This window comes from Triturus cristatus, chromosome 4_1 (assembly GCF_964204655.1).
Source record: "Triturus cristatus chromosome 4_1, aTriCri1.1, whole genome shotgun sequence".
NCBI classification, from domain to species: Eukaryota; Metazoa; Chordata; class Amphibia; order Caudata; family Salamandridae; genus Triturus; species Triturus cristatus.
Genome location: NC_140585.1, coordinates 495464275 through 495488008, shown reverse-complemented (window position 1 = coordinate 495488008; position 23734 = coordinate 495464275). Strand labels below are relative to the sequence as shown.

General features: G+C 43.4%; 1 protein-coding gene across 1 annotated transcript in view; it reads right to left on the bottom strand.

The window, feature by feature from the left end:
• GOLT1B (golgi transport 1B) overlaps nucleotides 1-23734 on the bottom strand; it is a 190887-nt gene that overhangs the window by 58205 nt on the left and 108948 nt on the right. The window contains exon 3 of the mRNA XM_085652723.1: nucleotides 20426-20604. Within this exon, the coding sequence (XP_085508849.1) occupies nucleotides 20426-20604 (179 nt within the window). The remainder of the gene's footprint in view (nucleotides 1-20425; nucleotides 20605-23734) is intronic.

The following is a 23734-nucleotide window of genomic DNA, read 5'->3' as shown; positions in this document are numbered from 1 at the left end:
TGAAAGCTTAACAGGGTAGGCCTTATACCAGATAAGGGAGTAAGATTTTAAGACTCTGTACATACAAGATTAACTATATGGCCAAGACTGACAGAAGTGCTGTGATCTTGGCAGAAGGACATTCACGGCTTGGACAGATCTCCTGCCATCAATGGGTAGAACAAGAAGAGTTCTGTGAAAGGCATTGAGATAAAGACAACAGGTGGAAGAGTTTGTTCACCTGGAGCTGGAATGACCGATTTGATCACAATGTGGAGCTCACAGTATTAGATAACAGTAGAATGGCACCATATGCCAGACTAGGGAAAGTTAGATTTGCCCAAAAGAAGGATCCCAGTTTTATCATTGTTTAATTTCAGTACATTAGACCCCATCCAAATCAATAGAGAAAAAAAATTGCTCATGAAAAGTAGACAGCAACTTCGTGTTTCAGTTCAATAATGAGCTGGGTGTCTGTGTAGCACAACAAGAGATACATGAAACAACACACTGTCTAAGGTGGTAACAACGATTAAAAGGAGTGGAACCAATAGAGGATTCTTGTTAAACACAACTGGTGAGAACTTTGAAAGCAGACTGGTATAGAGGGATATTAACAGATTGGGAGCAACTGCAAAAAACACTTAGCCAAGGCACTGCCTCTCACAGCAACATAAACTGGTTGATCAGCAGCATGATGGGATCAGAGACCCTGTTAAATGCAGCAGAAGGTTCAAGGAGTACAAAGGCAACAGGGTCACCCTTGTTCACGACATACATCAGGAATTTCCACCAAGCTGTATTCTGTTCATTGAGAAGGTTGGACTCCAGCTCTGACTGGATCAAGAGGATTGTGCTGCTCTAGAAAAAGTGAGCACTATCAAATATTGGAGTATTGAAGAATCTCCGCTACAAAAGGCAAACCGCTATAAGCACAGCACCAAGTAATAATATCCGGGCTATTCCTTCTAATCACCTTACTGAAGAAAAGGCCCTTAGCTTCTTCAGCAGGAAAGGATGTAACCTATACCTACAGACATAGGCATCTCGTGTACCATGTGCAATAGCGTACTAAGTAAAAGGGGGAGTGGGGTTGGCTTTGTTTTAATATATAATAAGCACAGAAGATATCAAAATGGCAGAACGTACGAACAAAACTCTGTTTTCAAAATGGAAAAACAGCATGGAATTACACCTGACTCTGTAACAGACCTTCTGTCTCTTGCTACCTCATTTCCTATGTCTTAACAACAATACATAGCCATTAATACCACATTTAATGTGGATAATATTTAAAATGCAATAACGTTTTTTTTGGGGTTTTTTTTAAGACAGAAAGCAGATCATACCTATTTGTTTGTGGCTTTATAACTTATGAGAGTTGTTGCTTAGGCAAGATTAGCCAAAACCACTGAAAACAATCCAAATGCATTTGTTTTTAGGGGAATAAATCAGTGTTCAATCCAAAGTACTGTATCATTGTTAGGATTCGAACCAGGGTCTTGAGAGGACCGACTGTCTACATTAAATGTGAGCCAAATGTGCATGGCCACTGTGTTCGCTGCAAACACTGAAGAGATGTAAATCATGCCATGTTTAACAGCAATACACAGGATAGTGCTAGACATACTAAAGATTTAGGGGTTGAGGATAGAACTCTTGTATTTATAAATACAATGTAAGAATGCTTAGAACGGTAAGTCCAGTAAAGGGGATAACCGAAAGAGACGAGACTGACAAAGGAGGTTAAATTAGTTTGAGGGTATGTCCTGCCTGATGTGGAGTGTCCTGGAGGTATTGAACAAGGCACAGAAAACTGCAAGCTTTGGAATTCTATTTCACTATTTCTTGTTTTGTTGCTGGGCAAGTGCATCATTTCTTAATTCAAGGTAAGAGTCTCCAAACAGGTCTCAGACAAGGGAGAAGTAGGGGCTAAAACGGTGTTCATGGTTGACAGATTACATTATTAGGTGTTAATTTTATCTTTTATGAAATGACAATAAAAGCTTTAGAGAGTTTTTAGAGGTGGTGCTGGTATAGAGGAAACCAGCGCCATCATCCGTTTCTGGTAAATGCAGGTATGTACATTGGATAATCTCTCCACTTTAGTAATATTGGATTAGCAGAGCTCTTTTTTGGCCATTAACAGTACTCATTTGCACAAATATTCTTTCTAATCATTTTACATGGGCAGGGCCACCTTTGTTCAGGCGTTTTTAGTGGTACCTACATTATGAAAGGCGATTGCTATCACTTTTTCAATATGTTCCAATATTGTGGTGTGGAAAAACAAAAGCTAGCTAGTCAGTACTCAGTAATGCCACAATGAAAGTGCTTGGTAGGAGGTTCAAAAGATCTCTCCGTCAAGGACAATATCGGTTATCTGAAGTTGCTTTACGTTTAATGCAGAGTTCATCCTCTATTGAATGTAAAGAGGAAGTATACATCCAACTAGGCAGCAAGTCCACAGAAAATTGGAAATTAGTGAGAACAGGAGGTTGAGCCCTCCACTGAGGGTAGGCTTGTAATTTGGTCATGTGTAGCCTCGGTTGTCCTTGTCCGTACTATTTATGTCCATGTCCAAATTCTGACATTGCCTAGGGCGAGAATGGCCTGTTAGATTTTAGGTCAGATCTAGAAGATCAGCTGGGGAGAATGAAAGGATTTTCTTGGAGCATTGTTTGGAGGAGAATACAAACTGACACATGAACTACATAGAAGTTTGGTCTTTCAAAAAAGACTGATTCCAAGGGCTCACAGATAACAACGCTAAATGCCTTGCATGAAATGGAATCTCTGAAGGGGACTATAACTTTGCTTTTCCTACAGAGGCACTGTTTTGGCTCGCTATACCCAATTGGCCGAACTTGTTGAAAACCTTTTAAGTAACAGGGAAGGGTAGAAACATCAGCAATCAGTTCTTGAGCGTTCAAATGTTTTTTAATGCAAACCTGTCACTTGGCAAGGTCTCTAAAAGGTTAGAGTTGATGGGGCTTCAACCTAATGGAGGGGTGGGTGTCAGGAGATTTTTGTTAACATTCTTCTCCATTTTATTGCTTATTATTGAAGAGATTAGGAAAAATAAGTGTTGTCAAACATTTATTCACCAGATTCAATGTCATGACAAGTTTTCACGATACCACCATGTGAAGCATTGTATTGCTAATCTCACTGCATGCACATTCATCTCATGTGAACATCATTAAAATCTAACTTGGCATCTGCCCTCATGAAGGATAGTTGACTAGATTCCAAGTAACACAATAATTCAAATGACACAATGATTATTGATAGAACTTAAAAATCTGAGATGCAAAGAAATGCTACGTATTGCCTCAACACATAAGAAACTTTCAGTCTTAAAAATCTGATGCTTTCCGTAGTGTGACAACTATCATGGACCTTCATATGAGAGTCAATCAGACCTTGTAGTCTGATGACCCCTGCAGGTCACCGTCCCTGTGATGGCAGAGAATCGTAATTGGACGTAATTGCGACCTACCTCCTATATATTCAAGAGGAAGTTCGAATTAAGATCCACTACAATTATGTATTTTGTAAACCGACCTATTAGTACATTGTGGCAAGTACCTTGCAACCAATGTTTGTACATCAGGCTCTACATCATTAAATTCATGGTTACAGTTTGATCTGTTATCTTCTCTTAATACAGATGAAAGACTGACTAGGCCTAAGAGCATGAAATCACAATCCCTATCATTTACCTTTGTTCCAATTCCCCATTCCATCTTCTTCATCAGTGTTTAGAGGTAATTGCTAACTGTGGAATACCCCTCAACTCTGGTACTCAATCTGTGGGATCAATACCTATTGAACTCTCAACCAAGTAGACATAATTTTACAGAACTAAAATTACCATGACAATTCAATGTTGCCAGGATCATATTGATAGGGGATGTTGGGGATCATGCTGGGAGGAATATTGGGCTGGTCACCGAGGATAAGAAGGGCAATTGGCTGAAGGACAGAACACATGACACTGATGGACCTTAAAACAGTTATCATGGAGAACGGAGTTCAGCCAGAGTATGGGCAGGTAGCACAAGCATCATTTATAGTGCTCTTAGACTAAACATGAACATGTCCCCACCAAACATCTGCTGCCCAACTTTGACTCCAACGCGATAAGGTGTCCAACTTCGGTTCTCTTGCAGGACACCACTATGAGACACAGATTATTGATGAATACCAGGGCTATACCCTTTAAATCTGCTACAATATATTGAGCCTGAACTTGCAAAAAATAGCGCCTAATAAATGAGTATTTAAACTCTAAATGCTGAAAAGTCCTACATATGCTACAATTGTTATTATGAAAATGATAAATTAAATGAAAGTTATAAATATATTTTGAAGGCTTGAAAAAGCTCTAGGGAGTAAAACATGCTGGAAAAAAGAGATACTAGCATGCAAATAAATCGTGCAAAAACAAACGGATCATCTGGATTATGGCGGAAAATAATGCAGTATAAAAGTCTAGCACAGACACAGCTTTCCTCAAAGAAACAAAATCTCTAACTAATTGAGTTTTTTTTAAAGTTCATCACTGTTTGACAAAAGAGTAATCAGACTGAAAAAAACAAACTATTGTACATATTTTGGCAAAGAAAAAGGAAAAAGCTCATTAAAGTTGGTAATCAAGCAACATCTCTAAATGAGTTCTACACTTATTTGCAAACAAATGTTCTAAAGAATACAGTGTATAAAATAGGTGCACAATGCTGGGTGCATCCTACGCACAATTTCCAAGAATGAGCGTTTCTTACAAGAAGTAGAACCAAACATTTGTGCTTCTAAGTTAAACATCTCCATTGGGGTTGTATTTGCTATATTTGAAATAGAAAGTGCATTTTTCATTATCACTGCACATGGAATACCAAGAGGCAATATATTTTTATTGATGAGGATGCGTGCATAAGGTAAAGTCAAGAGTAGAAATGTCTCAGATCAAGAGCAAAAAGAGGAATTACTATTTGAGAAGTGTTGATTTTCAAGTGGGGTATGGGGTGAGAATCAAAAGATCTCAACAATTGTATCTGCTTTCACAAACCTTCCTGACAACTCCGCTTGTCCAGACTCCTTCTTGCACAAATCATACGTAAAACGAGATACAGCAGTCGAGCCTTCTCCCACATTGCTCCAAAAGAGTGGAATGAGCTGCCGCTACTCATTACAACCTCTTACAACCTCTTACTTCTTGAATTCCGCAAGAAGCTGAAGACTTGGCTTCGAGTAGTCTCACTAGACCCTAGGAGTGGCTATGTTGCAGGGATTACATTTAAGTTTCATTTTAGCTTTTCTTTTTAACTTAGCATTTTTTTAAGATGGTGGTTTTGAACATGTTTTTCATTAATCACGAGAAAATGCCACGCACGCATTTATTTTTGGTAGACATTGATGTGCTGGAGTTCCATGGAGAGACATACTAAAACGTGATGTCCCTGCTTTATCATGAGCTCATAGGAGAAGACTCTTTTTTCCAGACGAAGTAAATATGTTATTCTGCGTCTCTAGCAGACTGAGATAAGGCAGGTGTTCTATTATTTAAACAGAGTCCGTTTTGAATTCAGTGATAGGCACTTCACATGGAGTTATCAGGAATGCTGCAGAGAGCTGTAACTGAGATGCAGGCCCGACATTCATTCGAATAAGGAAGAGAGCTGCACAGGCATCTGTGTGCAGGCGTGCACACTCAGAAGGAGCACATTCGTTAAGGCACTAAGGCCTGCCTTCTGACATATTACACCAAGGTACGGGGTTAGATCATTCCAACTGGGTCTGGCAGAAGGGTACTCCCATCATGCTCTCGCTAGAGTTGGGGTATTAGTGATAGATAGGAGAACATTAGGAACATTTAACATGGTTGAATTGTTTGTGTTTTTCACCATTCTAATAATGCTTTAACAATGAAGTGTCTCATCTGTTCAATAATCACTGGTCTATTTATTTACAATGATTAAATATTTTCAATAAACCTTTGAAAACGTATTATTGTCTCATCTCTTTGTGAAACTTTGGGCATGCAAAAGTGACAAACGAAAGGGTTACATTGGTTTCCACACATTCCTTGGGAATAAGAGTAGTAATGTTTGAGGTTGCCAAACCATCTACAACTCTAGAGGTTTAGGAGTTTAGATGTGGTATTGTGAGCTAGCAAAACCAACAATTACTGATGATAGAAGAAGACTCAGTCTTTGTATTATGAAGTTTTGTTGAACTAATACAGTCCCACTAAATTTGTAGGAACCGTATAACAGCTAGACTCACACCTGCTCAGCACCAGGATACCATCCTGGCTGACAGTGCACTCTACAAATCTGCATACCATAACTTAACAGATCACCAGGTGTAAAAAGACTTCTTCAAAATTTTACCCAAGGATGTTTACTGTCCAAGTTTCTAAACATGTTGCCAGGGTGGAGAATGGGAAATGGTGGCGTAAGAAGAGCGTGACAATGGTTCTGAAGGATGGCAGAGTTCAGACTAGAGAGACAGAGTCCCAGACTTGAGACCGGGAGATGTGAGGAGTTTACTTTTGGAGCATGTATGAGTGTTTTCTTGGAAAGAAGCATGTCTGGAGTACCTCCTACGAGACAAAGTGAACCAGACACTGACACAGAGGTAAATAACAATGACACCTCCTTGAATAATAGATCTCTGATGGTTTCTCATCACTCTGAGAACATTCCCCCCCCCGAAATGTTTAACACTATTACAAAAGGCAATATGAACGGAACTGGTCTTGAAGTTCGCATTTACAGAGCCAAGAGAAAACATTGAAAACCGAAACATCTAGATGATTTTGTGTTATTTTACGTTGTACCAGATGTTTGATCTGGCATCCTTGGAGTGGTTTTCCCTGTCTTTTTGCTTCTGCATCCTGTATTTTTGCTGTGCGTTGGAGTTCGATTTTGCTGGTCTAGATGCTTTGGGCACTTTGCCACTGCTGATCAGTGCCAAAGTGCCAGTGCTCCCTATGTATATGGTGCATAGAGATTAGTGTTTCCATGATTGGCTTGTTTGACTTACTACTAAGTATCTAGTACAGTGCACTGTGTGCGCCCACAACCTCTATATCAAATTCTGCTAGTGGGTCTGCAGCAATGATTGTGCCACCCACACAAGCAGCCTTTCAAAGGGTTCTCAGACTTGCCACTGCTGTCTGCATGCAGTTTTACACTGCCATGTCGACCTGGCAAGTGCACCCACTAACCTTCCCTTTTATTACATGCAAGTCAACCCTAAGGTAGGCCCAAGGTACCCCTGTGGGCAGGGTGCAGTGTATATGAGAGGTAGGAAGATAGGACATGTACTGATGAGTGTGACATGCCCTGATAGTGAAATACAGTGCATTTCGTTTTTCACTATTGAAAGGCTATCTGTCTCATAGGATAGAATGGGAGTTTATTTATAACATCTTATAAGTATAACTTCCGATTGGGAAAAGACAGAAAGATGGAGTTTAGTATGCCTGAAAAAAAATGCATCTTTTTTTGAAGATGATTTTTATATTGTGTGTTTGAAAATACCACTTTTAGAAAGTGAGTATTTTCTTGCTTAGCCATCCGGTGTGCCCCTGCTGGTTTGTGGATTGACTGTCTGGCTTTGGAGTGACAGGGGCTGGGGATGTGCTTTCACTGTAGACAGCCACTGGGGGGGTTAAGGTCTGCCTTTCCTGGACAAGTCAGGGCTGGGCTGAATAGACCTTGGCTGCATTTAGAGTAGCGGGAGGAGATTTCCTTGCAACTGAATAGGCCTGATCTGTCTTACACAATGCTGTCTCTACCTCCTGCTGGGAACCTGGGCCAGGGAGGACAGAACTGGTTTGGACTGAGAACAGAGCCTCTCTGCCACCAGAGAACAAAGGAAAATGCTGTATACATATTGGGACCCAGACCACAGAATACTTCTGGACTCAAGAGGAACATTAGCCAAGGAGAAAAGCTGGGAAAACTGAGGGAGAAATACTGCCCCTTTGCTGTGTGCTATCTGGGGTTGGCCTGCAGTGGCAGTTTCTGCCAAGGAGAGGACAAAGACTGAACTTTGCTGTGTATCCTGCTTGAAGACGATCACCAAGGGCTTGGTGCAGAGCTTGCCTCCTGTTCTGAAGTCTCAGGGAGACAAACACTTAATTTCCTTTGTCTTCCTGAATGTGGAACAGCTGTTTCAGCTGCCACAGAGGGAAATTGAAACACTCACGCCGGGGAGTGACACCGCGACCTGCAACGAAGCAGTGGGCACAGTTCGTGAAGTGCATGAGGCACCGCCCCAAATTGCACCGCAGCTTGACACCTGCCGTCGCCGCCCCGTACCGACTCAGATAACATCACCAAGGCCGCTGCCAGGACTGGAGCCGAGGGCTCCGCTTGTGATGCTCACGACGCACTGCCCCGACTCGCAACGCAGCCCTGACCTCATCAACGCCAGCACCGCCTCATCGCCGAGCAGATACTGGACTTGGGTGACTTCCTAAATTCATTGACACCGCACTGTCGCAAGGAACTGCTGCCACCGTGATATCACCTCCCAGGCAACAGTAAGGAACTGAGGCGTCATCTCCCCTGGGGTCGTAAGGAACCGACGCATCACCTCCTCTGTGGTCGTAAGGAACTGATGCCACCGGGGGCCAACGAAGCATCACCTCCCCGATGCCGTGCTCGGTCTTTACTTTCATTGTTTGCCAAGGTACTGCACTTTGGGGGTCTGTGTGACTCCACGCTGGACACCGCGCACCTCGCGGTCGGCGCTGTACTTTGGATCATCATCTGTCACGACGTCGCAATAGCTCCAGGTGGATTTATTTGTTGCTACAAGCTTCATTTGTGTGAATAAACTATTTTTGAGGATATCTTGGTATATGTATTGTGGATTTTTGTTGTTTTGGTCTTTTTTGGTTTAAAGTTTACTTATTTTTCTAAACAGGTGTGGTGTCTATTTGTAGTGTTTTCACTGTACTACTATATGTGTGCACAAATGCTTCACACACTGCCTCGGAGATAAGCCTGTCTGCTGGTGCCATGCTACCAAGGGGGTGAGCAGGGATTGTTTAAGGGCATAACTCCCTTACCCGGAGTAGAAGTAAGGGTCCCTACTTGGATAAAAGGTGCAAACCATTGCCAACTAGAGATCCCCATTTCTAACACCAGAACATTTACTTTTTTTAGATTGATATTAGGTATTTTCAGTATTCCTAAATTAAATTGTAATTTTATGGTAGGTATTTATCATTTGAGTGCATTTTATGTTTAATTTTCTTAAGTTGTTGGGGCGAGGGAAGTGTGAAATGTTTGTTATGGGCTTTCAGATTTAAATATTAGAATGTTTGTTTTATTTGTTCTGACATTTCTCAGAGTTCCAGGCCGAGTCAGTTACTGACCTTAGCTTAGAGCGCTCACTGAGAGATGTTGTGGTTGTCTGCTATTTACATGGAATACAACATTCCTCTTCAACTGGTCCAGAATCTCTGTCATTTGGACCACGTGAACAATCAGGCCAAGTGCTAAGTATACAGGGGAAAATTTAAAGGAAACAAAAATTAAGTTTTTTAAAAGAAAGCCAGAGGAACAAAGAAACATCTGCTCACAACAGCTGAAATCTGAATGAAACGTTGACTTCTCTTTAAAAGTATATGCCAAAGAAGACAGATTTTCTAGCAATGCTAAGATCTGCTACACTCTTGAAAAGTCGAAGGGGATTGAAAAGGAATTTAAGACAAAATATATATTTAATTGGGGGAGTTTCCTCCTAACCACAAACATCTTTTTTTTTTTAAATGTTAAAGTTTTTATTTCTTCATTTATGATTTTCAAACGCATAAAGCAAAAGGGTTATTGGTCGCAGCTGCACTTAGAACTTTTTTGCATTGCATGTTGATTCCACAAACATACCCTTTGCAGTCAGGTTCTTCCAATAGGAGATAGACACTAGTAGCCTAGCAGCAAATTTGCTAAGTGTATAATTCCTTATTGCAGAGAATTTTACACTTGTATTATACTTCTTTACAGTCTGATATAGTACAACATCTTGCACAATTACTACATCTTGTGATACAGCCCCACTGTTCCTATCTAGGGGAGTATCGCCCCCTGTCTTCCCCACGCTGGCCCATCAAGTAAGTCCGATATAGCCCCCAAATTTCTTTAGGGCGACTCTGTGGTGGGAAGATCTGATTGTGTGTTGCAATAGGTCATGTCTTTGTGCCACTCCGAGTGTCGGTAATGGGCCCGACCCCATCACATTACGACTCTACGTTTCGCTAGCAACTAGATGCCTCAGGATTCGTTGTATTTCTTTATCGTACCCCAAGAACACCTCTAGCGGGGATAGTTCTTACGATATCCTGGTGATAGCATCCAAGTCCCGAATGACAGCTTGCCAGAAAGCCCCAACTTCTATGCAATACCAGGCCGGATGCGCAAAGTCAGCATCCGACACACCTTAGCGTTGGCAATTAGGCGTGTCCCGAAGCCCATACAGATATAGTCGGGTAGGAGTGTAATATACTCTGTTAATACATTTGAAGTGCATTAGTCTGGGCGTGCTGTTTACAGATACTATTTTTGTTACAGCGCAACAATTTTGCCATTGCTTGTCACTTATAGTTGCCCCTAAATTATTTTGCCATGCAAATCAGGCCTTAGATGTTCCATATGTGTGAGCACGTGGAGTCCAGTCACCAAGTGGCTAGGGAAGGATATTTGAATCAGAGTCCTAAGTGCCAGCAATTCCGGAGGTTCTAGGATAGCTTCCCCAAGCAGGTCTCAGAGCGCGTGCCGGCCTCTGTGGGAGTGAAATTGCTGTAGGGTTGTGGGGTTAGCCAGTCACTGTCCCACTTCCTCCCATACTAACATAGAGCCATCCTCAAAAAAAAATACCATAACATTAATCTCTAGGGCTTGTAATGTTAAAGTTCTCAGGTGGAGACATCACATTTCAATTACGTTCTATACAGAGGACACGAAGCAATAAGTCAACTACAAAGACGAATCAGTATTTATTATGGCTCATTGCTTACCTTTTGAGTTTTACTGTAACTCATATGCTTTCTTCCTAGTTGATGGCATGCCTTCCTTTTCTTGTGTTTTTACCTCCCCTGGAGAATAGCCTTCATACCACCCTTTTGATAGCATGACCTGTGTCATTACACTTTTCACATTCAGGGAATTATTTTGTTCTTTTGCGCCAGCTCTCCATGAGAGTACATCCATTTTCTAGCTTGCTCCCTTATGTTCTGCTTCCCCTGAAACACCCACCTCCTTTGTGCACTCCTTGTTGCTTCCTTATCTATCCCGCCATGGCCTCTTTTGCTATCCCCATGCTCTCAGTCTATTTCTTTAAAAAAAAAAAAATATTTGGCCTTCCACGGGCCCAGCACTACTGTTGTTCCTTAGCCTCGCTGTTCGACCTTTTTGCTTTTTGCCTTCACGTTTTGCTGAATCTTTTGTTGGCCATAGGACTTTGAGCCCTTTACCACTGCTAATCAGTGCTAATCAGTGCTAAAGTGCATGTGCTTCTTCTATAAACACACGTATAATTTATGTATACCTGATTGACATACTTAATGTACTTGTAAGTCCCTTGTAAGTTGGTATACAATTAAATAGGGACTGTAAATTAAATGCTACTAGTGGGTCTGCAGCCACCCAGAGAAGTAGCCTTTCAAACATGTCCCAGGACTGCCACTGCAGTACCTGTATGTATAGTTTATTGCCACTTCGACTTGGCCTTTAAAACTACTTGCCAAGCCTTAAACTCCCCTTTTATTACATAAAAGACACCCTTAAGGTAGGCTCTAAGGGCAGGGTGCTATGTACGTAAAAGGTAGGACATGTACTTTTATGTTTTGCATGTCTTGGTAGTGACAAACAGACAATTTAGTTTTTCACTACAGTGAGGCCTACTCCTCTAATAGGTTAGCATTGGGAATTCCTTTATACACTTTAAAGCTGTAATTCCTGTACAGAGAGGAGTAGCTTTTTCATGTTTCATATCTTTGGAATGGTAATGATAAATCCACCTCACCGATGAAGTTGGATTTAACATTACTGTTTTAAAAATGCCTCTTTCAGCAAGTGGATGTTTCTCTGCACTTTCTGCTGCGTGTGCCTGGCAGCCTGGCTCCCATACACGTTTGGGGTGGGTGGCAGCTTACACTTTTTGCATTCCCTCTAGACAGCCACAACACAGGAAGGATAGGTGTGTCTAAGTACTCATCCAAATACATCTGCATCATAATGGCCTTGCCTGGGCAGGATGGAAGGGAGGGCCTAACACCTCACTTGAATAGGAGGTGTCCTGTCCCCACAAAGGGATGATTACGCCCGACAGATCGCCTGGCAGATGGGACTGGTTTGAAAGGAATACTTGTGCACTTCAGAGGCTGCTTTGAAGGCACCCCCACATCAAAGGCACTTCTGAGTACAAGTACTAGCAGGTGCATGCATCAAAGTTGTCTTTTGCGATTCCTTAATTGCGATTATGAAGGAATAGCAATTAAGGAAATGCAAAAGCCCATGCATGTAGGAATCACTATAAAATTAGCGATTCCCAAACATTTCTTAATTGAGACTGCAAATTGCGAGTTGCAAATAAGGAATGCCTTCCCATTCATTCCTATGGGCCTACAGGCCCATAGGAATAAATGGGAGATTGCATGCGCAATTTGCGAGTACCAATAAGTACTAGCAAATTGCGCATTCAATTTCAGGGGTGCAAGGGTGTCCAAAGGACACCCTGTTGCACCCCTGAAATTGCTCTGTGCACACATGTTGCGCACACACATGCCCCAAGGGCATGTGTGTGTGTAACCTACAACTTTGAAAAATGCACTTTAGTGCATTTTTCAAAGTTTTTGCAAATTACCATCATGTTCAACTTTATGGGAATTTGCACACAATAGTAGCGAAATCGCTATTTTAAAGTGGTTCTTGCATTGCATTTAAGGAATCGCAAAATGTGATTCCTTAAATGCAATCGCAATTTGAGAAATCGCAATTAATTGCGAATTCTCAAATTGCTAGTGCCTTGAACCTTGATGCATCGCAAATGCCCTTTTTGCGGGCACAAACGGCCGATTTTTGTAAATCGCACCGTTTGCGATCGCAAAAACGGTTGATGCATGTACCTGTAGGTCTCCGACCCCCTAAAATCAGACATTACTGACTTGTAACTGAAGCTCTGCCAGAAGAACTGCTTTGCTGCTTACAGTACTAAACTGGGCTGCTGATCTGGAAGGCCTGCTTTTCGGTTTGATGCCCGGTGCCTACTGCTCTCAGACTCTGCTGAAGGGGAGCTGAACTCTGCCTTCACTCCCGATCTACCCGGGCTAGTTGGCTTGCCTCCTGTTTGCTTAAGACTCAGGGATATCAAAATCTCTACCCCTGTTCATGTGCCTGGCTCATTGGAAGTGGCCCAGAACAGGTGCATCAACCGGGATGCGGAAGTAAAATCGGTGCACCGCCTCAGAATCAATGCTTTGCTTCCAGATACCGACACATCAGGCAGCGTATCGCCGCTGCTGCAGCTTGGTGAGATCGAAACATTCCCTCGACTGTGTGGCAGAATCCAGCGCATCGGTTGACCCCTCTCGACTCAGACACCCGTCTTCGGAACTGACACATTGCCTTCATTGTTTGGAGAAGATAAACGCATCTTGCAGTCTGCGACCAGGAAAAAGTACTCTATTCACAGGGCTATCGTGGGTCCTGTAGCCAGCCTTGTCTTCCACGAGGTCGGCCTGTGGTCCAGTGCGACCTAAAGTAAGCTTTTTAGCTCCAATTGTATTTAAGCACTTTACTGCATTTATTCCTTTAAAATTCAATATCTAAACTTCTATACATTGTATTTTTGTAGTTTTGGTCTTGTTTGTTCAGAATATATACTATTTTTCTAAACCTGTGTGGATTCTTTTTATGGGGTGGTGTATGTTGCACAAACACTTGACACATTGCCTCTTTAGATCGCCTGAGTTCTCTGTGCCTAGCTGCCAGGGGGTGAGCACAGGTTATCTTTTAGTGTGTATCTAGCTTACCCGGAATAGGATTGTGCCTTCTGCTTTGACAGGGTGCATAGCTTTGCTAACCAGAAACACAATTTCTAACAACCACCCACTCCTTGTTGCTTCTACTTACCTACCCTCCGAGAAGTAGCTGTAATTTATTCCACAATGTAAAAAACAGTTTCGCACAACTACAATTTTTTTTTTTTTTACTTAACGGATCCAAATAAGATTCTCGATCATGGATCAGTAAATACATTTTAAAAATTGCACCTGCATAGTGAGCATGCTCTTGCATTCATCATCGCACATGTGCGCGCATTCATCATCACATATGCGCATGCCCATGCCCATTGGATGACACAGCTACCAGAAGCGGCCGTGTCATAAAATTTGTTGCATCATTTCATTTTTCTTTCGGCTGATGCAACACAGCATTGGCAAAGTTAATTGGTCAAAAAGTTGGGAACCTATTGGCTTTATCAGTGCTTGTTTTTACCGGTCCCCTCGTCTTACAGATATATATATTTTTTTAAATGGACAGGGAATAGGTGGTGTCAAGGCTTCAGAAAGGTGAAGAAGAGAGTTAGTAAGAAGAGAAGAAACTAACCTTCTAAGGCAAAATTTACATGAATTCTATTTTAATGATAATAGTGGACCAATTACTGCATGTCACCTTGAAGGCCGTGTGAAAGACCACCATTTGTTGTGGAGCTGATCAAAATGGCACTTTTGCTACAACCTCTGATATGCAGGGAAAGAAAAAGTGGGGATGTCAAAGACTTACATGGTCAATGAGGATCCATTAAGTCTTTCATCTTACAAAAACAAAGAGGGATATAGAATGAATACCACAGAGGTGAAGGAAAGTAGGGACTAATAGCAGTCTCTGAAGCAAGACCGTTAGCGTCAGGGAGTGTAACAATATAATTGCTGTTTTAAAAGGATGAGGGCAGACAATCCTCTTTAACTGAGATATCACTATAAAGAGTAAGTTACTTAACTCAATAACGCTCTTTCTGGTGGATATTCTAACCACAGAATCCTCACCTTTAGAAGATCCCCATAGCTTGTGCGTGCCGGTAGGTCGCGTTGTGCAGCCCCAAATCGACTTTGCTGGAACCGCACATAGGAACCACCCAAGTGTGCGGACATCTGTTTCTTTCTCAACACCATTAGTGCCCTCAGTTACAGAGCTTAAAAAACAATTATTCATACCAGTGTGAAGGTCTCTACACTGGGGCACTTTTAGATGGAAAGGAGTCCATTCTACAGAACCGCAGGTGGGAGTTAGATTAACAATCTGCAGTAAGGAAAAGTTTCCATCAGAAAGAGCATTACCAAATGTGAGTACCTTGTTCTTCAGATGGCTACTTCTAAAAGTAAATTCCTCACCTTAAGAATAGATATCAAAGCAGTATCTCCTGTGGTGGTCCTTTAAGGGCTCAGACTAAAAACTCATACCATACCAAATGGACAAAATGGCCTTCTCATTGGATTGGCTGTCAAGGCAATAGTTTTTTGGGGTACTCGTGCAGTGATGCCCACACAGCAACCCGGCAAATATGTAGGACAGGCACTCCGTGTGTCAGTGCAGTAGTTGCAGCCTTGGCTCTGGTGGAGTGAGCCCTAAATCCCTCATGGGGCTGTATTTTGGGCAAGGCATAGCAGATCTTGACGGAGATGACTATCAACCTGGAAAGTGTCTTATTCTGCAATGCCTTGCCCTTCTTTGACCCAGATCACTCCACAAAGAGCTGATTGTCCACTCGATGGCCTGCGGTGTATTCATTGAAAAAGCTCAGTGCTCGTTTGGGGTCCAAACAATGGAGTCTCTCCTCCTATGAGGGGTGACGCAGAGCAAAGAACATTAGGAGTTGATGGACTGGTCAGTGTGAAATGGATTAACACCCTTCAGTAAAAAGGCTGCTCTTTTCTTTGGCACCAATTTGTCCTGAAAGAATGGGGTGTAGGGAAACTGTACGGAAAGAGCTTGAAGCTCACTCACGCAATGAGGTAAAGGGATTGTAATGAGGAAACTGCCTTTAGTGAAAGGTGAAGTGTTCAACTGTGTAACAGTTTAACAGGATGCACATAAGGAAAGAAAGGACCAGATTAAGGTCCACTGGACATCACAAAGCGCTTTTGGGCAAAAAATGAGGAGCAAATGTTGAAGGACATGTTTCACAACAGGTACTTTGAACAACGACGGCAGGTCTGGTAGGAGCAAAAGGCTGAAAGGGCCAAAAGGTGACCCTTAAACAGTGCCCATTGCAAGTCCTTGCTGAGACAAAGACAAACAGTAATGCTTCCAACGTTTTGGTCTGCAACGGTTCCATTTTACGGCTGCCACACCAAACCACAAACAAGTCCCATCATCCGGCATCAACATATTTTTGTGGAAGGCCGCCTGGCCACCAACATGATATCCACTAACCCAGAAGATAGATCGAATGCAGTCAACTGTGTATATTGTGCAGACCTTGCCTCCTCATTTGGCAGCCGGTTCGGAGGACAGATGCTCATGCTTAGAGATTCTGAGGTCCACACTCCTTCCGGAGTCACTAGGATGATTTGGGCCCAGTTGTTCCTGTTCTTCAGAATTAGGAGTAGGAGAGGTGGTGGCATAAAGGAGCCCTGTGATCCCTTTTAAAAGCAACCTGTCTCCGAGAGAAAGCCTTCTTGGGAATTCCAATGTACAAAAGTATTGACACGGTTTTCTCAGCAGTGGCAATGAGATTGAGCCAGGGATCTCCACATTGCTCAAAGATGCCCTACGCCATCTCTGGGTGCAGATAACATTTGTGTCCCATTGGGTGTCGCTAGCTGAGTTTGTCTGCCCTGGCATACAAAGATCCCCGCCAGGGGGTGTACTATCAGGTAGATGCTCTGAAAACCCAGCCAGTTCCAGAGATACAGAGCCTCCTTGCACAGAGCTCAGGACCCCAACCCGCCCTTCTTGTTGCATACCATATGGCGGTGATGTTGTCTGTGAGGACCTGAACCAGCCTCCCCTTCAAGGACCGTAGGAAAACTTTCAACACCATGCAAATGACCCAAAACCCCAGCAGGTTGATGTGGAGGGAGGTCTCCATCGGAGACCAGAGTCCTCTGATCTCCGCCTCTCCCAGATGACCTTTCCAAACCCAGCAGTAACGCATCATTCACACCATCACCTCTGAGTGGGGTACAAAGAATGGTCTGCTGCTGGTCCAACTGTGGTTGAGTAGCCACCACTGCAAATCTTTTGCATGGAGTGCAACGAGTTCAGCTGGTGCTGAACCCACTGAGACTTCAGATCTCATTGCAAAGCCTGCCTGTCCCATCTAGCATGGTCGACAAGCAGGATACAGGAGGCCAAAAAAAGAAGCCACCAATTCTCACTGAGACAGAGAACAGAGGCTGAAACATCAGGATCATAGCCCGAATGCCTGGGACTCATTAACCTGGAGAGAAGGCCTGGAAGCGCACAGTAAAGAGGATGGCTCTGATGAAAGGGAGCCTCTGTGGAGGAATCAAATGTGCATTAGCAGGTTGACGTGAGCCCAAAGATGTTAGGACGTTTGATATCATCTAGAGGTGGTCCATGACTAACTTCAGTGAGCACGCCTTCAACAGCCAGTTGTCGAGGTACAGGAAGACTGGTACCCCTGATCTCTAAAGGTGCACTACAAACACTGGAATCATTTCTGCCAACACTTGAGGGGCACTGGTGAGGGCAAAACAGAGCATGGCAAACTGAAAATGCTACTGGCCCATCCTGTACCACTGGCACAGATGCTGGGTCTGGTGGCTTAGTGGACTAATACGTCCACTGTAGAGGCGTGTGTTCAATGTCATGGTCACAGGTGCAAATCCTGGCAGGTCCACTCAGCATTTTATCCTTTGAGTTGGGCAACAATAAACAGCTGTTATTCAGCGTGAGATACGCTTCTGGATGAATGTGCACTTTACAAATACATGTTATGTTATGGTAGCTTCTGTAGGCCTATGGAAATAGGCATCACGTAGGCCCAACTTCACCATTCAGTCTCCAGGATCCAGGGCAGATAGAATCTGGGCCAGCATGAGCATCGTGAATATGTCCTTCTGGAGGGAGAAATTAAGTGGATGAATGTCTACAATGGGACAGAAGCCCTTGCCCTTCTGCGGCATAAGGAAATATCAGGAGTAGCACCCAGTTCAGACCTCAGAGGACAGGACCCTCTCTCTATGACTCCTTTGTCCAAAAGAGCCTGAAAGACCTGCAGTAAAAGAGACAAATGGTCCTTTGAAAGCTGCTCGGATGAGGGTGGGAGATGCAACGGGACAGGAGGGAATAGCCTCGTTAGACTAGCTGCAGGACCCACCAGTTGGATCCAATTATTTGCGACCGGTGAAGAAAATGTCTGATCCTGTACCCCCACGTGGGGGTTGTGTGCTGCTAAGGGCAAACTAAAGCGGCTTGGAATCTACTGCTGGAGGAGTGGAGGACTGGATATCTGCTGTCCCTGCGGGCCCTGGCGCGGTCTCTTGGATCCTTACCGTGGCCCCGGAAGGACTGGGGTGCCTGTTGGTGTAGTGGGCCTTGACACGGTCTCTAACCAACAGTGATGCCTCAAAAAGGGTGAAATGACGGTGGATACTTTTATGCGGGTGTAGAAAGACAGAGCGCGGACAGTAGCTCTACTTTCTCTAAAGTGCTCAAAGGTGGAGTTGGCTTTCTTGCCAAAGACGGGAGATCCATGAATAGGCCCATTTAGAAGGCTTGACGCGATTATGTACTTGGCTGCACTGTGGCCATCTTGAATTATCGGCAATATGTTAGCACTAAATTCTTCTGGTACTGCTGTTAAGTTTAAGATTTTAGCAACTGTCATAAAGCATGGGAGCACCTGCTTAGCAAGTGCCTGGCATTGACAGAACGAAGAGTGAGGATAGCGAAAGAAAACATACTCTTCCCAAATGCTTCAGTTCACTTTGACTCCGGAACAGGTAGCCAGAAAAGAATTAGGGTTAACCCTGCTGATGGAAGGCCTGTACTAGCAGGTTCTCAGGAGTGGGGAGCAGTACAAGAAAAGCAGGTCTGTGAGGACGTGCCACCGTTTAGTTAACAGGTGGGCAAGTGCATGATCGAAAAGGCGGATTCTGCACTGGAGGGCAACTCCTTGTCAAGGGTACTGTTTTGTCATAGTGCAAATGTTTTGGGGCTGTGGGTGTCGGATCTGTGGCAGAATTAATTGTCAGCCGAATTAGAGACTGATTCCGGTCAGAGTGTGATACAACAATAGAGTTGATGTCCTCCTCCAGCGGCTGTTAACACCATTGACGCAATAGCGACTGGCATGGATCACAGTGCCAGCCGTTTAGTTACACACATAGCTCAACCTGAAGTGGGTTTAGGAGGCACCGATGCTGCTGAGTGCAGACCCGCTGGCAGTAACCCGATTGGATGCCTGCACTGATCCATGGGGCCTTAAGGCACGCTAGAGGGAAACCGTATGGTACCAAGTGCAGAGCATGGCTGCTTTGAACACCTCAATCTGTAGTGGCGTTGCAGACAGACCCCTAAATTCAAGGGGCATCAGGAACAGCTGCCGGATAACCTGTTATGGGACCGACCTCAAGAGCAGAAAGGAGAGGAGTCCTCGACTTTGAGCGAAGTTTGGCGACATACAGCTCGACTCTGAAGCTGCAGATCTCCCTCAGCTCATCAGGGCACATTCCCTGCACAACTTAATCAAGGCCTGTACCCAGAGACCAGAGGTACACTTCGTCAAGTTTTGCCACAGACATTTGTTTGCAACAGTTCCTACAAGGCTTGAACTCTCCAGCTTTAAGAGGGAACATGTTTCTTTGCACACTGGATTAGTCAATTTACAAAACGGTTAATTGACTGTCAAAAAGACAGAAGGACCCTGCTCCAAATCCATGTACGAAGGCACAGAAAGAAACAGACTGATTGATGTCAGCGCACTTGGGTGACGCCAATATGCGGTTTCAGCTGTCACTCTCAGCGAGTAGCAGAGGCGACCCAAAACTACACCACACCACCTGCAGGGCTTTTATGGTGATTGACCATATTAAAAAGTTATAACTAGTTGAGGGCAACATCTTTAGGAATGTTGATTTACCCACAAATTGCAATTCTCCTTGACGATACTCTACGCAGCACAAAGGCCACGCGCCCTATGTGAAGAGCAAGTTAAAGCAATTTTACTGTGGAATAGATGCATTTCCAATATTTGTATGCACATGTTTGTCATCGGAACAGCCTTTAATTTGACTGGTGCTCTAAAATACATTCTCATGCAAGGTAAGCATATCTTTAGTGGCTCTACGCAAGTTTACCCTTAGTAGCCTCATACAATAGCTTTTCAATTTTTTATGAAAAAAACATACAATTGCTTTTATATTCATTATTCACAATCATTACATAACAGGTCTTACCTGAATAGGAGAAAAAATCCATAAATTTCAAGGACCATGCCTACTAAAGGCCAGCCAATTAGAACTACACATACGCCACCAAGAAAGAAGCCGGTTGCTTTCATTTTGTGCTTCTGGAAGAAAAATCTATATGTTCTTTCTAAACCGATCACAAATGCCAAGCCAGCCACAAACAAAACCTGGAAAGAGAAAAAGATGTTCTCTCACAATTAAAATTTAAAGCATTCAAGCAAAATCCTAATCGCATTATGTAGTGGAAAAATAGAAATGTAAATGTGTAGTAGTGAAAAAAGGTATTTGTGTAAATAAAATGATTTCACAACAATAAATATAGGATGAGTAGAACCTTCATATAAATTATTTAGAACTTGTAGCTGTTTCGTTTGCCATCAAGATCTTATTGTTGTAGAAGGCAAAATGTTGCATTCTTTGGACAGCTAGCCAATATTTCCGCAGTATGCCAAGTCAAAAGGTTGGGCGGTACAAGATCCCGGCTGTTAGCAGAAATAGTAAAGGACTTTAAGCATTTTTGTCTCCAACAACAGATTTTGCTGATAGCACAATACATTCCGGGTCAATGGAATGTCATTCTGGTTTGAAATTCCAGATACTTGAGAGATAACAGCGATTGGAAGCTACACCCTCACGTATTCCGTTCTTTTCAAAAGTGTTGGGGTATGTTAGAAATTGGGTTATTAGTTGAGGGGGGCATGTACCCACCTCAAATAATAATCACGACCCTGGTCAGGTTGAATCACTAAAGCCATTAAATAAACCAGACCTCAACCCCCCTGGTAGCTATGGCACAGGTCAGAAAGGCTTAACTTGGAGGCAATGCGAAAAGTATTCATGCAGCACTAAAACACCAATAAAAGTTGAAATGCAAAACAAAGTCCCAAAAACTAATTCGAACAATGGAGTAAAATGCAATAAACAAAATAACACAAAGTGACAACAATCCAATAAGGGGGAACCACAGAGATGAATTTTGTTAATGTTAAGTAGAGATAGTGCCAAGAAGCAGAAAGTGCCAATGATAGTCAGTGGTCACAATAGAAAAGGACCTAGGCGGACCAGTGCTATCAGGATACATTAAACAGGTTCATCCTGGTTATAGATTCTACCTTCTGACTTTAGTCTTTTAGGTTCCAATCCACCACAAAGTACATTTCTACAGACCCCAGGACCTCAGGGGAGGCACTTGGAGATACATAGGGTGGCAGGTAGAGGCCAAAAAGAGGATCCAGGCCAAGTCCAGTTTCCTCTACTCAACTGGGCAGTTGAAGGAAAACGCCTCTTGTAGCTTGTTGTGTCCCTGTAGCTTCAACAGGTTGTCAGTCTTATGACCCTTGGAGCCCATGTCTTTGTCCTGTGTATGAGCTGGTCCAGTCTACTAGGCTCTTCTCAGGTCTCAGACAGCAGGTTCAGTCCTCTTCTGATCGTCCACAGGTCCTAGAGTGATCTGAAGTGGGTGCCTGGAGATACCATATTTAAGCCTGCCACAAGTTAGCGGTGGGAATGACCCTTGGGAAATCCCTAACCAACAGGGTAAAGGTTCCCGGGGCTAACCAGAGCCGCTTTGGGCATTTTCAAGATGGTACAAATCTTGGGCCAGACTCAATTTGGGCTCTGAAGGCTGGCAGTGTGCTAGCGGGCAGTGCACTATGGTAATCCTAGTGTCCTTCCACATCTAGCAACAAAATCCAGTTGTGTACAGTCCCTGTACACCCAAGAAACTCAGACGGACATCTGATAGTACAAAGCTGAGCTTTCAGCAACCAGACAGTGGATACACAATTTGTTTTTGCATTGTTTACCTTCTTTATGTGCACCCCCAATGTCCTTTGAAATACCCCCAGAAGACCGGTCAACGCAGGTCTTGACAATCTAGCAGGATCTCACACGGACGTCAAGAGGCCCAATATGCAGGTCTGGCTGCAGGGACAAAAGAAGGATTCAGGCCTGGGTGTTAGCTACATCCATCTCCTTGAAGTTAATCAAGTCCTTGGTCCCAGGCCACAAGCCTTCTTTCCTATCAAGGGCATAACACCTGCCCACATCCAAGGTCTTTTGTCCATATCCTGGGGACAAATTTGGTCCTTATTCACACCATTGAACTGCAAATTATTGGTTGACAGAAGAGAGAGAGAGAGAGCAAAATGCAGAGTAAGCTTACAGTGACTAGAGTATGCTCTTCAATAGAGCAGACAACCCTGCTACTGTGAAAATAGCTTTGGGGGCATTTTCACTGGGACACGTTTACCAATAAACCTTTACATGTGCTACTTTTAAATACCATGCACCCAGCCCTATGGGCAATAAGGCCTACTTAAAGGTGACATACAATTATTTAGATGGAAGGTTTAGGCCTGTTAAAAAGGTTTAGGCCTGTTTTGATAGGTCGAATCTGCAGTTATAACCTGCACAGACAGGCTATTGGCTGAACCTAGAGACATGCTTTAGAGGGTCACTGCAGTGGATGGCACAATGAGTGCTGCAGTCCTCTGGCAGCACTTAATATCATATACTAAGGACCTATATTTAAACAAACCAATTAGGCGTATACCAATTTCGTCATGTTGAAAGGAGGAGCACAAGCACTTTACCACTAAACTGTAAAAAGTGTAGAGTTCTACAGGCAGCAAAAATAGGGTTCAGCAAAAGGAAAATTATTCCGGGGTGACCCTGTAGAAAGGGCAACTTTCCAGCAGGGTCCGTGTGCAATAGACCTATTTACTGCCAGGTTGAACAGGCAGCAGAAAGGAATGTGGTACTTACCAGTATGCATCTGTTCTTGGCATGTAGAGCTGCAGATCTACACACTTTTGCATAGATCGCCATCTGGTGTAGGGCCCGGATGTTTGCAGTTTGTTTTTCCTCTTGGAAAGTCTTTGGAAGTCACGAGGTCGGTGACTCCTCCTATGGTTCGTATTGCGCATGGGCTTCGGCTCCATCCTCAGATTGTTTTTCGCCAGCAGGGAAAGATGGAGCGTAGTAATAATAGTGAAGAAACCCATGTGTGTTGTATCTAAATAAGATAGACTGGAACGGAGGCGGGTGGGCGTGTGTAGATCTGCAGCTCTACATGCCAAGAACAGATGCATACTGGTAAGTAGCATATTCCGTTCGAGGCATACGAGCTGCAGATTACACACTTTTGCATAGACTATATAGCAGTACCCAACCCTAGCGGCGACCACCAGTATCCGTTGCAGTGGTTTGGAATAGTGTTTTTAGTACAGCCTGGCCCACACTAGCTTGTTGCTTGGTTTGCACATCTACACAGTAATGTTTTGTGAAAGTGTGCGG